General features: G+C 43.6%; 1 protein-coding gene across 1 annotated transcript; it reads left to right on the top strand.

Annotated features, from left to right (window-relative positions):
- The first annotated feature begins 1,352 nt into the window (after window positions 1-1,352).
- Window positions 1,353-3,829, top strand: LOC124708043 (legumin B-like). Its single transcript, XM_047239734.1, has 3 exons — window positions 1,353-1,560; window positions 2,611-3,340; window positions 3,430-3,829. The coding sequence occupies exons 1-3, from the start codon at window positions 1,365-1,367 to the stop codon at window positions 3,578-3,580; spliced, it is 1,077 nt and encodes a 358-aa protein (XP_047095690.1). The 5' UTR covers window positions 1,353-1,364; the 3' UTR covers window positions 3,581-3,829.
- The last annotated feature ends 13,998 nt before the right edge of the window (window positions 3,830-17,827 follow it).

The following is a 17,827-nucleotide window of genomic DNA, read 5'->3' as shown; positions in this document are numbered from 1 at the left end:
CGTCTGCAATGAGTGATCTTCGGCCTTTCGTTCGACGACGAGATCTTCTTCCTGGCGTCAATGGTGGTGTTGAAAGATTACAATTATCTAGGTATGGGTGTTCGGATCTTGCTTCGCCGGATCGATCTTGGATCTTTTCTCATGGTTGCCGCGAGGAGGATTATCCTCGCAGCTTTTGTCCCGATTGCTACGTCCTCGACAATGGTGATTCGTACTCTTGGCTCTCCATCAACGTCGACAAGGCAGATCGGTTTTATTCCCGACATACCTGGTGTTGGTACTCTTGCCGATGTTGATTGACTACTTTAATGGTTGCGTGCGTGCACGCAACTTTCAGCATTGCGGCTCAAATTAAAATTATGGGAGAACCTTCGTTGGTATTTACAGGTTTATGGTTTGTTATCAATATTTGGATGCCTTCAGGAAAGTACAAGATTATGTCTTGGAAGAAGAAAGAGTTTGAAGACCTCAAAGATTTGCTAGTATCTTTTAGACTTTATTTTGTAATCGCTGGAGACAGCTTGTGTATCTCTACCATGTACTATTTATTATTATGAATATATGTGGTATTGATTGTCAAAAAAAAGAAAAATACTCCTATTATCCTCTCGTTACTTTGGAGTCGGACTCATTCGAGAGGTGTGCGCTGAGACGATTCCTCACGGGTTCGCGGACGTGCACTTCAGTTCCCCGCGGCCACGCCAGCGCACGCCGTTCTCGTGTCGCACTTTCTTTTCCAGCGAGATTCGCCTCGTATAAAAATTCCGTTCGTTTTGCACGATGATTTTTCTTTAATTTTCTGCGTTCAAGAATAATTCCTCGCCATGTGATCGTTACAAAAATCATCTACTCCATATATCTACTCGTAAACAAATGGACATTATTGAGCGGTTGGCCAAACTTTCGTCGGAAGAAATAACAATCTTATCTAGAAATTTTAACTTATAATACCACAACAGTTACAAACCGATCAAGAATTTCTTTTTCTTCAAACAAAAGCCAATGCACGAACCATTTAACACCAAACAGAAAGAGGATAACCCTCTGCCACGTGGCCCCATTAATCTCAATAATCTCCTCCCAGCCCGGGTGGGCCAGGCCAGTCAGCGAGTACTCCCGTGGTGAAAAGCGGAAATTAGTTACCGCGGATAAGATCATCACCCGGTAACCCCGGCCAACCCGATAAACCTTACCACGGTTAATCTAATCTAACCTTAATTAATCCTGATCCAAACCACGGTTAGCACCTATAAATACACCGCACCCCGAGCCCTGCTCTCCTCATCACATCACGCCCTCCTCCACCTCCCGGCACTTCCTTCCAGAACCTTCCACCGTAGCCTCGTGCTTCTCCAGCTCTCGCCATGGCCGTCGATCTGACCCCGAGGCAGCCCACCAAGGCCTACGGCGGCGACGGCGGCGCCTACTTCGAGTGGAGCCCCGCGGAGCTGCCCATGCTCGGCGTCGCCTCCATCGGCGCCGCCAAGCTCTCGCTCGCCGCCGGCGGCATGTCCCTCCCCAGCTACTCCGACTCCGCCAAGGTCGCCTACGTCCTCCAAGGTACCGCCGCGCCGCCGATCCGCTCCCCTCGCCCCCGCGATCGCGGTTCCGTTTGCTTGCTGTTCCGTTCCGTTCCGTTCCGAGTGCGATCGATCCCAACAGTTCGATCGTGGCCTCTGCGGGACCTGAATTTTGGTAGTTCGTTGATGGCCACGGATTTGTAATTTAGATCGAATGTAGTGGTGGACCTTCCGCTCCCCAATTGTCTGTCGACTGCATGATAAGATCAGTACTCTAGTCGTAGCTGTTTTGTTTCGTCAGGTTAGGCGTCTGTTTCAGATCCCACTTTTTTCATTCAATATTCACAACTGTTCGATACTGATTTCTGGGGGACTCGATATTTGGTAGTATCCCTGAAAAAAAAAGATCGAATGCAGTAGTAGGTTGCACTTGAACTGAGTTGTGGCTCTCCAGTTTTGTTTCGACTAGTGTTGTCGGTTCTGAACTCGTAGTTGTTTACAGTTTAGTTTCGTCAGGTTATCTGTCTGCGTCGTGTCCCACTTATTTGGATTAATAAAAACATTAGTTCTGAGCTGAATATTACTTTACTGAATTAGTTTAGTTTCGTCAGGCTAGGTGTCTGTTTCAGATCCCACTGTTTTTTTTTTCTGTATTTATTCACAACTGTTCGATGATGTTCTGTGGGTGACTCCATCTTTGCTTCGTAGATTGCCATAGATTACTTGAATTAATTAGTTCGTTTCATTTTTTTGTTTGACTTGAGATGCACTTGAACAGAGTTGTCGCTCTCCAGTTATCTGTCGACTGGTCTATGTTGTCGGTTCTGAACTCGTGGTTGTTTACGGTTTCGTTTCGTCAGCGTATCTGTTTCAGATCCCACTTACTTGGATTAATAATAACGTAGTTGCGAGCTAAATATTTGTTTACTGAATTGTTATTGAAATTATTTTGATTATTAAATCTCTTTTCTCTCTGAGAGGTCGTGATCGCTATGTGTTTTATCAAATCAACGCACACTACTGTGTCCCAGCCTGTATATAATTTGTTTACAGAATTGTTATTGAAATTGCCCGTTGCTGGTTTTGACAGGCAAGGGAACCGTCGGCATTGTTCTGCCTGAGGCCACCAAGGAGAAGGTGGTTGCCATCAAGGAGGGTGACGCTCTGGCGCTCCCCTTCGGCGTTACCACCTGGTGGCACAACACCCCCGAGGCGTCGACCGAGCTGGTCGTCCTCTTCCTCGGCGACACTTCCAAGGGCCACAAGCCCGGCCAGTTCACCAACTTCCAGCTCACTGGCTCTAGCGGCATCTTCACCGGCTTCTCCACGGAGTTTGTCGGCCGTGCCTGGGACCTCAAGCAGGATGACGCCGCAAAGCTCGTCTCCAGCCAGCCTGCCTCCGGCATCGTCAAGCTCACCGCCGGGAAGAAGCTCCCGGAGCCCGTCCCTGAGGACCGCAAGGGCATGGCACTCAACTGCCTGGAGGCCAAGCTGGACGTGGACATCCCCAACGGTGGCCGCGTGGTGGTGCTCAACACCGTGAACCTGCCGCTGGTGAAGGAGGTCGGCCTTGGTGCTGACCTTGTCAGGATCGATGCCCACTCCATGTGCTCGCCTGGGTTCTCCTGCGATTCTGCCTATCAGGTGACTTACATCGTCCGTGGCAGTGGCCGTGTTCAGGTCGTTGGCCCTGATGGCAAGCGTGTTCTGGAGACCCGCATTGAGGGAGGCTCCCTTTTCATCGTGCCCCGCTTCCACGTCGTGTCCAAGATCGCCGATGCCTCCGGCATGGAGTGGTTCTCCATCATCACCACCCCCAAGTAAGTAAAAGAAACCATCTGATTCTGACTTTGTTGGCATTGCATAAATCCATGATTGGTGAGCTAATTACAATGCTATGTTTGTGCAGCCCGATCTTCAGCCACCTTGCTGGGAAGACCTCGGTGTGGAAGGCGATCTCGCCGGAGGTGCTGGAGGCGTCCTTCAACACGACGCCCGAGATGGAGAAGCTCTTCCGGTCCAAGAGGCTCGACTCCGAGATCTTCTTCGCCCCCAACTAGAGTCAGCCATTCGTCTGGCGCACATCCGCAGCTGTCGATAGGAAATAAATAAATTTAGGAGATTGAAACTCGTTTGGTGCTTCGTTAGGGTCTGAGTCTGTCAGTTAAATCTTTTTCTGAAACGAAATGTTATTGTCAGACTGTGGTTGGTTAATTGAGCTGCACTGTGCTATGGCTGTAAGCTTCTTCCTGAAACTATAATCCTGCAGGAAAGTACTCATATTTGCCATGCCAAGTTCTTATGGAATGGATGTGAGTGCCTCGGACGAAGTAACATACAGTAGCAAAACTGCTGCTTCAGGCCTATGGCGAACATGGAGTGTCGCAGCTTAGCGGGCAGTAGCTTCTTTTGGTGAGCACGCATTAGCTTTTTTTTTTCTTTTCTTTTTGAGAATTCAGTGGCCTCTTTATATCTAAATTGTTCATGGGGATACAAGCCAAACCTGACGTCCAAAATTATGTTATGGCCGTGGTTCAGAGTTTGAATATCTACTCATGTGTAAACGAAACATCATCAGACTTATCTTTGATCTCCTAAAACAACATTATCGATCCCTTATAGCTAGCGATGACTCACGACGAAACTTGTGCTCAGCTCATCCCCTTCCTGTCTTGGGCACGGCGGCATCCAAATTGATCTTCACATAGGCTGCAGGTGTTCGAGATCGACAGATCGCTCAAGTATCTCTTGATGAAGAGATGAGTAGAGAGCGGGCTCTAAAACTTGCCGTCATGTAGTCTTCTGCCGTGCATTACTAGATCGCCCTAACCTCAACATAAGTAAAATATTCCTATGGCATAGATTCCCTTGCAGAAAAAAGCCAGTTCTCCGCCGATGATTCCTCAGAGCTGATCACATATTCGGCCACACAACGAGCTACTATGCAACAATTAATCAGGGAGTCCCTCCATGAGTCTTCAACAAGCTACTACGCAACAATTAATCAGGGAGTCCCTCCATGAGTCTTCCTCCCCGCATATAGAACACACCCTTGACACCGCCATTTGTCTGTGACAGTGGACGTTGTTAGACGCCACAAGAACACCCCTCAATTTTGAGGGAACCTGCACCTTCCACATCTTCGTCCACAACCTGCCTTATCTATCTTTCTTGTTTTGTTTGAACTATGAGTCGGTACACTGACTAATTTTACGCCCATGGGTCAGCCATCTTTCGAGTGCTCAACGAGATGTACCATATTATTTCAGCATTCATAGGAAGCAAATTCTCTGCGATAACATCATACCTCCAAGTGGTGCTTGTTGTGTCGATGAAAGACGATGCAAGCATTGGAGGGCCGTTCATGTTGAGTCTCACAAGCAAGCCGGTTTTGGTTCCATACGTTAGTTGATTCATTTGTTCCAATCTGCCGTATCACCTGCTGCAATGTGTCACGACCTTCCACGAGGGCCCTCCAGATTCATTTGGGATAATACATCGCCTTCCGAACCCTAGAACTCAAAGCTTCCGGATTGTGTAGAATACGCCACGCTTGTCAAGCGAGCATCGCCAAATTGAATACCTCGATGTCACAAAAGCCCAAACCTCGATCATATTTTTGTCAGAACATGGTTTCCCAAGAGAGCCACCCATGTTTTTGACTCCTATCCTTGCTGCCCCACCAAACATTCTGTAGAATAGAGTTAATCGTGTGCCATAAACCCCATGGTGGCAAAACCTCATTCTCCGGCAGCGGAGTTGATGCCAATACCATTGGCTTGGCCCTTCGCACAATGGGAGCTCGATATGGTGGGAAAACTATACAAGTCCTGGCCAGGGGGATACGTATATTTGCTAGTGGTTGTCGACAAATTCACCAAGTGGATCGAGGCAGTACCGGTAACTTCAGCAGATGCAGCATCGGTGGTGAGTTTCATCAAGGACATAGTTTTTTTGATTTGGCGTCCCAAACAACATAGTTACGGACAATGGCAGCAACTTCACCTCCAAAGAATTCAAGGCATATTGTGAAGAAGTAGGCATCAAACTACACTTCGCATCAGTGGCGCACCCGCAAACCAATGGCCAAGTCGAAAAATCAAACGGCATCATCTGCAATGGCATCAAGAAGCAATTGTTAACACCATGGGAAAAAACTCGACATACCTGGATTGATGAGTTGCCTAGCGTACTATGGAGAATACGGACAACACCCAACACAGCAACACAAGAAACTCCGTTCTTTTTGGTCCACGGGGCTGAGGCAGTGCTCCCGACAGAAATAGAGCATAATTCTCTAAGAGTTGCAGAATATGATGAGGAAACTTCAAATAAAGCGCTAGAGGATGATGTGGATGCACTCGATGAAGCAAGGGACGAGGTGCTGTCGAGAGTCACCACGTATCAACACAACCTGAAAAATTACCATAGTCGACGTCTGCGACCAAGATCCTTCCAAGTTGGCGACCTGGTGCTTCGGCTCACCCAGGATAGTCATGAAAAAATCGAGTCTCCATATATAGTCACTTAAGTTATCCCAGGAGGAGCTTACAGATTGAAGGACAAAAAATTGGGCAAGGAGGAAGGAAACCCGTGGAACGTGGCGCAGCTACGACGATTCTATGCCTAGAAGTCCAAGCAGTACAACCTTTGTAAACATACATTGTATCTGAAGAGCTCGCAAGATTTCAGACGCACTCTTTTCCTTTCAGGGCAGCGAGTGGGGCTGGAAGGTTTTTAATGAGGCGGGCTTGCGAAGCTGCAATATAGCATGATTGAAATAAAAATATTGATGCATATGACTATCTTGCAAACAAGGCTCGGGGGCTTGCACCCGACAAAATTTTCAATATACTCGACACTCGCAAAATACAAAGCCTTGGTTTTATAATAAACCTCGCGAAAAATACAGCCACGACAAAGAGGGTCATTAAAAGACTTGAGAAAAACATATACTGATAACTTTACATAAGTTTTGCAATATATACAATATATACATGACTCTCGCAATATACAAACTTTACACTCTGTTTCAATAAAACGCGACAGCAGAAAAAGAAGAAGGTTTACATCAAGTCATCTATATTTATTCTTTCACCTCCAGCAGGAACATCCAAGGCGTCGGCATAATGGCACTCTTCAAAGAAAGCAGCGTCCATCCGCAGAAGTTCCTCAATCATCTTCTCAGCTACGGGTGTTACCGCATCATTGAGCTTGTCGACGTTTTTTTTTCTTTTCTTTAACTTGGAGTGGCAGACATCGACAACGTTGTTCAAATCCAACTTCGGATAGCAAATTTGCAACCAGATCAAAACAAACCTGGCGCTGGCCATTAGTTGAGCCTTTATAAAAAAGTGAATCTGGTGCACGTTCTTGAACTTGTTCATCAACTGGGGAAGACCTGCAGGTTGAGGATTCCGAGAAAACATTGCGTTGTACACCATGACCAACGCATTGGTGCAGAAGTCCAAAAAATCTCGAACTTGGGATGCGCGGTCTTGAAATTGCACAATCCGACGAGTGCGGTCTACGTCCGCCCAGAAGTCGCTACTGTTTTGTTCGGCGAGTCGAAGAAGAATTTCGACTCGAGCATTAACGCGTTGACCTTCGGCCGCGGTGTCTAAGAATGAGCCTGTGTGCAACAAAGGAAGCAAAAAAACGTAAGAAGAAGGGCGAGGAATTAAAGGAAGAAAAAGAATAAAACAGCGCCACACACCCGTCATATCTTGACTTGCGTCAGTCATAAGGTCAAGCATGTAATCTTCGCGTCTGGAAGCGCGTGAAGCTTCAGCAGTAGCATCTTCTTTCAATTTAAGAGCTTCCTGGGCATGTTGAAGCGCAGCTCGCTCGCGGTCTGTAGATTTTCGGGATTGGTCCATAACAATCACGACTTGTTTTTTCATCGACTGAAGCTGCTGTAGAAGTTCATCTAACTCTTGGAATGGATCAACACACGAAGAATCGTCCAAAAAATCGTCGACATGAGCCCTCCTCGAATGAGAGGCGGCAGGTGAAGTATCAGAAGGCCCAGCAACCACGGTATAGTTATCAAGAACCAACTGGAAAAGGGAAATATCGACATCAATTATTCGGAAAGGGATACTTTCATTAATCATCAAGATATTTACATGTTCATTACAAAAGTCGACTCCTATTAAGCCAATAAAATTTGTCGCAAGTTGATACGTCTCAAACGTATCTATAATTTCTTATGTTCCATGCTACATTATTGATGATATCTACATGTTTTATGCACACTTTATGTCATATTTATGCATTTTCTGGAACTAACCTATTAACAAGATGCCGAAGTGCCGCTTCTGTTTTCGCTGTTTTTGGTTTCGAAATCCTAGTAACGAAATATTCTCGGAATCGGACGAAATCAACGCCCGGGTTCCTATTTTTCCCGGAACCATCCGAACACCCGAGAGCCGCCGGAGGGAAGCCCCGGGGGCCCCACACCACACCCTGGCGCGGCCAGAGGGGGGGCCGCGCCGCCCTATGGTGTGGTGGCCCCAGGCCCCCTCCGAGGCCGCCCTTCCGCCTATTTAAAGCCTCCGTCGCGAAAACCCTATGACGTTGGACGAAACTCGAGAAAACCTTCCAGAGCCGCCGCCATCGCGAAATCAAGATTCGGGGGACAGAAGTCTCGTTCCGCACGCCGCCGGGACGGGGAATTGCCCCCGGAGCCGTCTCCATCGACACCGCTGCCATCTCCACCGCCATCTTCATCACCGCTCGCTGTCTCCCATGAGGAGGGAGTAGTTCTCCATCGAGGCTAAGGGCTGTACCGGTAGCTATGTGGTTAATCTCTCTCCTATGTACTTCAATACAATGATCTCATGAGCTGCTTTACATGATTGAGATCCATATGATGAGCTTTGTATCGCTACTAGTTATGTGCTACTCATGTGATGTTATTAAAGTAGTCTATTCCTCCTGCATGGTGTAAAGGTGACTAGTGTGTGCACCGTGTGGTTCTTGTCGTAGATTATGATCATGATCTCTCGTAGATTGTGGAGTTAATTATCATTATGATAGTATTGATGTGATCTATTCCTCCTTTCATAGTGTAATGTGGACAGTGTGTGCGCTATGTTAGTTCTTGGCTTATTTTGCAATGATCTATTATGCTCTAAGGTTACTTAAACATGAATATCGAATGTTGTGGAGCTTGTTAACTCCGGCATTGAGGGTTCGTGTAATCCTACGCAACGAATGATGTTCATTATCAAACAAGAGTGTATGTAGCACATATGAGAAGAAGTATTTATTATGCGATCAATGTTGAGAGTGTCCACTAGTGAAAGTATGATCCCTAGGCCTTGTTTCCAATACTGCAAACACCGCTTATTTACCGTTCTGTTGCATGTTTACTCGCTGCCATATTTTATTCAGATTGCTATTACCACTCATATACATCCATATTACTTGTATTTCACTATCTCTTCGCCGAACTAGTGCACCTATACACCCGACAAGTGTATTTGGTGTGTTGGGGACACAAGAGACTTCTTGCTTTGTGATTACGGGGTTGCTTGAGAGGGATATCTTTGACCTCTTCCTCCCTGAGTTCGATAAACCTTGGGTAATCCACTTAAGGGAAACTTGCTGCTGTTCTACAAACCTCTGCTCTTGGAGGCCCAACACTATCTACAAGAATAGAAGCACCCGTAGACATCAAGCACTTTTCTGGCGCCGTTGCCGGGGAGGAAAGGTAAAAGGTACTCACACTCCAGATCTCGGCTACTAAGTTATTTTCCGGCGCCGTTGTAAGTACTCGAAGCTATTTCCTTTAGATCCTGCAATTGCATCTTTTTGTTTCTTGTTTTTATTTTCACTAGTTAGGCATAATGGAAAACAACAAAAAAATTGGTGAGCTTTTTAATCTTTTTCCTAATCTAGAATTGTTTGATGCGAAAATTAAAAAACCTATGGAACCTTATTTACATGATAGTAGCAATAATGTTATTAGTATGAATGCGATTCATCGCTAATGCTATGAAGAAGTCTAAGCTTGGGGAAGCTGGTTTTTGTGATCTTTTTAGCTTCCCATCTTTAGGGGAGAAAATTTGCTCTGATAATATTTTATCTCCCATATGCGATAACTCTAATGATGCTTCTGATATTTTAAATCCACCTGCTGAAAGTAATCCTTACAAGATACCTATGAAAATTATTGAACGTGTTATGGATAACCGCTATGAAGGGGATGGAACTGTTCATCCTGAAGATCATTTACTGTTTTTGCATGAATTATGCGGGTTATTCAAGTGTGCAGGTATTTCAATGGATGAAGTTAGGAAGAAATTATTTGTTATGTCGCTATCTGGTGAAGCGGCGCATTGGTATAAACCGTCGAAGGACGGGCGCTCTCTTGATTGGAAGGATATTGTGCCTCTATTTTATTCCAAGTTCTATCCTCCAAGTGAAATTCACAAAGATCGAAACCGTATATATAATTTTTGGCCTCATGATGGAGAGAATATTGCCCAAGCATGGGAGAGATTGAAGTCCTTAATGCTCAAATGCCCCAATCATGAGTTTCCTGGTAATGTCATCATTGATAATTTTTATGCAAGACTTTCTTTTCAGGATAAAACCTTGGTGGATACTTCTTGTTCTGGATCATTCACACGCAATAAAGAAGAGTTTAAATGGGACCTTCTTAATCGGATTCAGGAGAACGCTGAAGATTGGGAGAATAGCAAAGGTGAAGAGTCAGGTATAAATTATGATTATGAATGCATTGAAACTTTTATGGATACTGATAAATTTCGAGATATGAGTGCTACTTATGGTCTTGACTCTCAAGTTGCTGCAAATCTTTATAAAGCCTTTGCTTCTCATTTAGAATTGCCTAAAAAGAATTTTGATAAGTATCATGAACCTTTTAAAGAGGCTTGCATGAAGAATGACATTGTTGTAAATGATTGCAATAAGCATGCTCAAACTCCTAAGAATGCTATTTCCTATAAGCATGTTAATTTTTGTGGAATGCATAGACCTTGTGGAATTAATCAAATCGAAGATGAATATTGTATCCATCATAGGAATGAAAAAACTAGGAAGTGGTCTAGGGCTCTAGATGATCTAGGTAAAAAAGTTTGTGCCCTCTATCCTTTTATTTGTGAAGTTTGCCATGAAGTGGGTCATTTTAATTTTCAATGCCCCTCCAATGATAATTTGAACCCAATGAGTGCTGCAAATTTGTATTGTGATGATGAAATTACTCCTAATCAGCATGATGAACTTACTTTATTTTTGTGGTGTGAAGAGCTCTCAAGAAAAATCTCTTTGTTACATATGAGTGATCTTGATATTGATGATGTCCTGCATGGGTGTTTTTCTTATTGCATTGATAATAGCCATACAAATACTTACATACAAAAAAATTTAGAAGATGACACCTTGCCAAAATATGATAGGACCGCTGTGTGTTTTCAACTAATTAATGAAAAGGAGGGATCCTCCCAAGTTTCTTCTATTGTTTCTAAAAGAAAATCAGGTTATGCGGACAAGCCACCCTTCAAGCCTCTTCCTCCTAAAGAAGGGAACGAGGAGAAGGAAGAGAAGAAGAAGAAGAAGAAGAAGAAGAAGAAGAAGAAGAAGAAGAAGAAGAAGAAGAAGATGAAGAAGAAGGGAACGAAGAAGAAGAAGAAGAAGAAGAAGAAGAAGAAGAAGAAGAAGAAGAAGAAGGAGAATAAAAAGAAAGAGGTAACGGCGTATCCCCGCGTGAATGAGATAACGCTAGGTAACCGTAAGTATGTTGCTCCTAATGATTATTGTGATAATGAATCTGAATACGATGATCTTCCTATGCCCTTTACATACATTAGCGATCATGATTTGAATGAGCACACTACTTTTGATATTACAAATCTCTGGGAAACTAATTCTGAAAATGATAATAATTGCCATAGTGTCAGTGATATCCATGCTTCCTCCCATAATGATATAGAAAGCTCTAAGCTTGGGGAAGAGGTGTTTGAAAATCCTTTTGCTACTGGTCATTATGTTCTTGATACATCTCCTTCTAATAACAATGATGGTATGGTCATAGATAAATCGACTCGTGAAAGATAACTATTCTATTTCTTATGATGACACCGTGCCTCCGATCTTTGATGATTATTATAAAGAATGCTATGATATAGGTTATAACTATCCTTATGAAACTTGTCATAGTCATGATTGGATTACCAAAAACAATTCTTTTAATATGCAACTTGTTTACCATGTTCAAATTCTTGATAATAATCTTGCTCCAATTACTATTAATGAGAATAACTCTTCTTATGCCAAAATTAATGATACTTCTATGCATATGAACCATGATAAGAATGTTTTAAGTGATGGGTATATTGTGGATTTCATCAATGATGCTACTGAAAGTTATTATGAGAGAGGGAAATATGGCTATATGCATCTTAATAATATTAAGTTTCCCCTCTTTATGTTGAGAATCTTGAAGTTACTCGTGTTTTATCCTCTTATGCTTGTCACTTTGTTCTTCATGAATTCATTTGTGTACAAGATTCCTCTGCACAGGAAGCATGTTAGGCTTAAACGTGTTTTGAATTTTCCTCTTGAAGCTCTCTTTTGCTTCAAATACTATTTTTTGCGGGTGCATCACCAAAACTGCTGAGCCCATCTTAATGGCTATAAAGAAAGAACTTCTTGGAAGATAACCCATGTGTTTATTTTGCTACAGTACTTTGTTTTATATTTGTGTCTTGGAAGTTGTTTACTACTGTAGCAACCTCTCCTTATCTTAGTTTTGTGTTTTGTTGTGCCAAGTAAAGTCGTTGATAGCAAGGTTGATACTAGATTTGGATTACTGCGCAGAAACAGATTTCTTTGCTGTCACGAATCTGGGCCTAATTCTCTGTAGGTAACTCAGAAAATTATGCCAATTTACGTGAGTGATCTTAAGATATGTACGCAACTTTCATTAGTTTTGAGTTTTTCCATTTGAGCAAGTCTGGTGCCATTTTAAAATTCGTCTTTACGAACTGTTCTGTTTTGACAGATTCTGCCTTTTATTTCGCATTGCCTCTTTTGCTATGTTGGATGAATTTCTTTGATCCATTCATGTCCAGTAGCTTTATGCAATGTCCAGAAGTGTAAAGAATGATTGTGTCACCTCTGAACATGTAAGTTTTTATTGTGCACTAACCCTCTAATGAGTTTGCTTGAAGTTTGGTGTAAAGGAAGTTTTCAAGGATCAAGAGAGGAGTATGATATACTATGATCAAGAGGAGCGAAAGCTCTAAGCTTGGGGATGCCACCGTGGTTCACCCCTGCATATTCTAAGAAGACTCAAGCGTCTAAGCTTGGGGATGCCCAAGGCATCCCTTTCTTCATCGACAACATCATCAGGTTCCTCCCCTGAAACTACATTTTTATTCAGTCACATCTTATGTACTTTACTTGGAGCGTCTGTATGTTTTTGTTTTTGTTTTTGCTTGAATAAATGCTTGTGTGGGAGAGAGACACGCTCCGCTGGTTCGTATGAACACATGTGTTCTTAGCTCATAATATTCATGGCGAAGTTTCCTCTTCGTTAAATTGTTATATGGTTGGAATTGGAAAATGCTACATGTAGTAATTGGTAAAATGTCTTGGATAATGTGATACTTGGCAATTGTTGTGCTCATGTTTAAGCTCTTGCATCATATACTTTGCACCCATTAATGAAGAAATACATAGATCTTGCTAAAATTTGGTTTGCATATTTGGTCTCTCTAAGGTCTAGATAATTTCTAGTATTGAGTTTTAAACAACAAGGAGGACGGTGTAGAGTTTTATAATGTTTACAATATGTCTTTTATGTGAGTTTTGCTGCACCAGTTCATCCTTGTGTTTGTTTCAAATAAACCTTGCTAGCCTAAACCTTGTATCGAGAGGGAATACTTCTCATGCATCCAAAATCCTTGAGTCAACCACTATGCCATTTGTGTCCACCATACCTACCTACTACATGGTATTTTTCCGCCATTCCAAAGTAAATTGCTTGAGTGCTACCTTTAAACAATTCAAAATTTATCACCTCTTATTTGTGTCAATGTTTAATAGCTCATGAGGAAGTATGTGGTGTTTATCTTTCAATCTTGTTGGGCAACTTTCACCAATGGACTAGTGGCTTCATCCGCTTATCCAATAATTTTGCAAAAAGAGCCGGCAATGGGATTCCCAGTCCCAAATTAATTAACAAAAATAGACACTCCTCCATGGTATGTGATTGTTGGACGGCACCCGAAGGATTCGGTTAGCCATGGCTTGAGAAAGCAAAGGTGGGGAGGAGTGTCATCTAAATAAAACTAAAATAAAAAGGCACTCCTTCATGGTATGAGATTGTTGGTAGGCACCCGAGGATTCGGTTAGCCATGGTTTGTGAAAGAAAGGTTGGAAGGAGTGCCACCCAAAAATAAAATAAAATGGGAGCCGCTCTTTGAAGGTTTGTCTGGCAAGGGGGTTAGAGTACCCGCTACCATTCGTTGACAACAACAAACACCTCTCAAAACTTTATTTTTTATGCTCTCTTTATATTTTCAAAATAAAAGCTCTAGCACAAATATAGCAATCGATGCTTTCCTCTTTGAAGGACCTTTCTTTTACTTTTATTGTTGAGTCAGTTTACCTATCTCTCTCCACCTTAAGAAGCAAACACTTGTGTGAACTGTGCATTGATTCCTACATACTTGCATATTGCATTTGTTATATTGCTCTATGTTGACAATTATCCATGAGATATACATGTTACAAGTTGAAAGCAACCGCTGAAACTTAATCTTCCATTGTGTTGCTTCAATACCTCTACTTTGAATTATTGCTTTACGAGCTAACTCTTATGCAAGACTTATTGATGCTTGTCTTGAAGTACTATTCATGAAAAGTCTTTGCTTTATGATTCATTTGTTTACTCATGTCATTATCATTGTTTTGATCGCTGCATTCATTACATATGTTTACAATAGTATAATCAAGATTATGATGGCATGTCACTCCAGAAATTATCCTTGTTATCGTTTTACCTGCTCGGGACGAGCAGAACTAAGCTTGGGGATGCTTGATACGTCTCAAACGTATCTATAATTTCTTATGTTCCATGCTACATTATTGATGATATCTACATGTTTTATGCACACTTTATGTCATATTTATGCATTTTCTGGAACTAACCTATTAACAAGATGCCGAAGTGCCAGTTCCTGTTTTCTGCTGTTTTTGGTTTCGTAAATCCTAGTAACGAAATATTCTCGGAATCGGACGAAATCAACGCCCGGGTTCCTATTTTTCCCGGAACCATCCAGAACACCCGAGAGCCGCCAGAGGGAAGCCCTGGGGGCCCCACACCACACCCTGGTGCGGCCAGAGGGGGGGCCGCGCCGCCCTATGGTGTGGTGGCCCCAGGCCCCCTCCGAGGCCGCCCTTCCGCCTATTTAAAGCCTCCGTCGCGAAAACCCTATGACGTTGGACGAAACTCGAGAAAACCTTCCAGAGCCGCCGCCATCGCGAAATCAAGATTCGGGGGACAGAAGTCTCTGTTCCGGCACGCCGCCGGGACGGGGAATTGCCCCCGGAGCCGTCTCCATCGACACCGCTGCCATCTCCACCGCCATCTTCATCACCGCTGCTATCTCCCATGAGGAGGGAGTAGTTCTCCATCGAGGCTAAGGGCTGTACCGGTAGCTATGTGGTTAATCTCTCTCCTATGTACTTCAATACAATGATCTCATGAGCTGCTTTACATGATTGAGATCCATATGATGAGCTTTGTAGCGCTACTAGTTATGTGCTACTCATGTGATGTTATTAAAGTAGTCTATTCCTCCTGCATGGTGTAAAGGTGACTAGTGTGTGCACCGTGTGGTTCTTGTCGTAGATTATGATCATGATCTCTCGTAGATTGTGGAGTTAATTATCATTATGATAGTATTGATGTGATCTATTCCTCCTTTCATAGTGTAATGTGGACAGTGTGTGCGCTATGTTAGTTCTTGGCTTATTTTGCAATGATCTATTATGCTCTAAGGTTACTTAAACATGAATATCGAATGTTGTGGAGCTTGTTAACTCCGGCATTGAGGGTTCGTGTAATCCTACGCAACGAATGATGTTCATTATCAAACAAGAGTGTATGTAGCACATATGAGAAGAAGTATTTATTATGCGATCAATGTTGAGAGTGTCCACTAGTGAAAGTATGATCCCTAGGCCTTGTTTCCAATACCGCAAACACCGCTTATTTACTCGTTCTGTTGCATGTTTACTCACCGCCATATTTTATTCAGATTGCTATTACCACTCATATACATCCATATTACTTGTATTTCACTATCTCTTCGCCGAACTAGTGCACCTATACACCCGACAAGTGTATTTGGTGTGTTGGGGACACAAGAGACTTCTTGCTTTGTGATTACAGGGTTGCTTGAGAGGGATATCTTTGACCTCTTCCTCCCTGAGTTCGATAAACCTTGGGTAATCCACTTAAGGGAAACTTGCCGCTGTTCTACAAACCTCTGCTCTTGGAGGCCCAACACTGTCTACAAGAATAGAAGCACCCGTAGACATCACAAGTCACTACAAAAGGAAAAGAAAAAACATAGAGACAGAGTGGTCTACTTGACCTCCGTCTTGGAAGTACTAGTGGAGGCAGCAGGCTTCGGGCTCAGGAACGCAAGGATTTTCTTCGAATGGGGCTTGGCATCCTTCACCAAAGCCTTCCACTTTTCCTTTTGTTCATCTTTGCGGGACTGCCAACCTTTGCCCAATCGACGTTCTGCTGGCTATCGGCAACTAGGGCGATGGTCCCCTCAACCCCAATCTTCAAGTTGTCCTGTCGATAGGCCAACTCAAGATCTTCCTTGGGAAGGAAACGCTTGACAAGCTCAGAGAAAATCTACGGCAGTGTTTCCTTGGGAAAGAAATGGGGGAAGAGGCACGTGAAGGCAGCCCGTGCATCGGAAATATTGGTGCACGCCAGATCTCCTTGCAACTGGAGGATTGAGAGGGTGTCGAGAAGACGATCCTCCTCAGCTTCATGCAAGGTGAATTCTTCACCCATTCTTCCTGCTGAAACAAATTACGAGTTCATCAATATGCAGAGAACCAAATCAAGATAAACTTAAAAGATAAAGGAAAAAACTTACTGACGAAGCGCCGATTTTGGGTGTCGAACCGAGCTATTATGGCTTGTTCGTGCTTGATTTGTTGAGCAATCTTGTCGGTTAACGCATTTTCAGTATTGTTAAGCCGCTGGCGAAGATCCTCGACGGTAGCAGCATCTGCTTCAGCCTTTTTGTGAGCTTTTTAACTGAGCTCCAGCTTAGCCGCAAGAGCATCAGCGCGTTCTTTGGCTTGGCGCAGCACAACTAACAAAATAGTCAAGAATGAGTATTCACTATCAGAAGGTAAAAATAGGTGTGGCAAAAAAGTGAGTCATCAAAAATAGTGGTTTTACCTTTCAAGGCATCGGCTTCATTACGGAACCCAATAGATTGGGAGCCGGGACTGATGAAGTGCTCCATCAGAGGCTGTCGAAAAGCAGATTTGAAAAGAAATTGAGAAAAGAACAATCGTGCAAGGACACTAAAGATCAGCACAAAAGGGAAAAAGCATCATCAAAATAGTAAACCAAGGAAACTTACATCATTTAGCAGAGGAGTCGAGGAACTCCCCGCGACAATTGCATGAGTGTCGCCCGCCCCAGTCTTTGCTTTCTTCGGTGCAGGCGCTCGGGGGCTGGCCGGTGGAGTCGACGTCTCCATGTTCTGTTGAGGAGGAGGTGAAGATTCCGGAGCAGTGCGGTGTTCTTCAGAAATAACCAAGGTGTTGGACGTGATCGTGGGAGCCGTGCCATGGACCGCGGTTTCGTCTTTTTCTCTTACTTCCTCAGACCTGCAAATATAGAAAAATAAGCATTCCGAAGAAAAAAGAGTTGGACAAGAAACAAACAACAAAGAAACTTACGAGCTAACGGAGCCAGCGTCATCGTAAGGGTTAAAGGAACCCTCAGGTGAAGTTTCTTCGGCTCCTGACCCAGTGGGTTTGGAGGTGCCGGAATCTTCGACTTCATCTCTTTTCCTCTTGTTCCTTGGAGAAACGGCGAGAGGAGGAGAGATGGAGCGACCAGATTCAGAAGGATCTGACTCACTCTCTTTTTCGGAGGAAGCCGCAGATTTGTGAGATCCTGCGACTTCACTCTCAGGACGAGAGGATTCTTGCGAGTCGTCGGTGACAATAGCTCGCTCATCCACCTCTCCACCTTCAGGAAGGGGGAAGAGAAGATAGGACATGGT

Source organism: Lolium rigidum, chromosome 4, assembly GCF_022539505.1.
Source record: "Lolium rigidum isolate FL_2022 chromosome 4, APGP_CSIRO_Lrig_0.1, whole genome shotgun sequence".
Taxonomy (NCBI): Eukaryota; Viridiplantae; Streptophyta; class Magnoliopsida; order Poales; family Poaceae; genus Lolium; species Lolium rigidum.
Note: the sequence above shows the minus strand (reverse complement) of the source record. Positions and strands in the feature narration are given on the sequence as shown.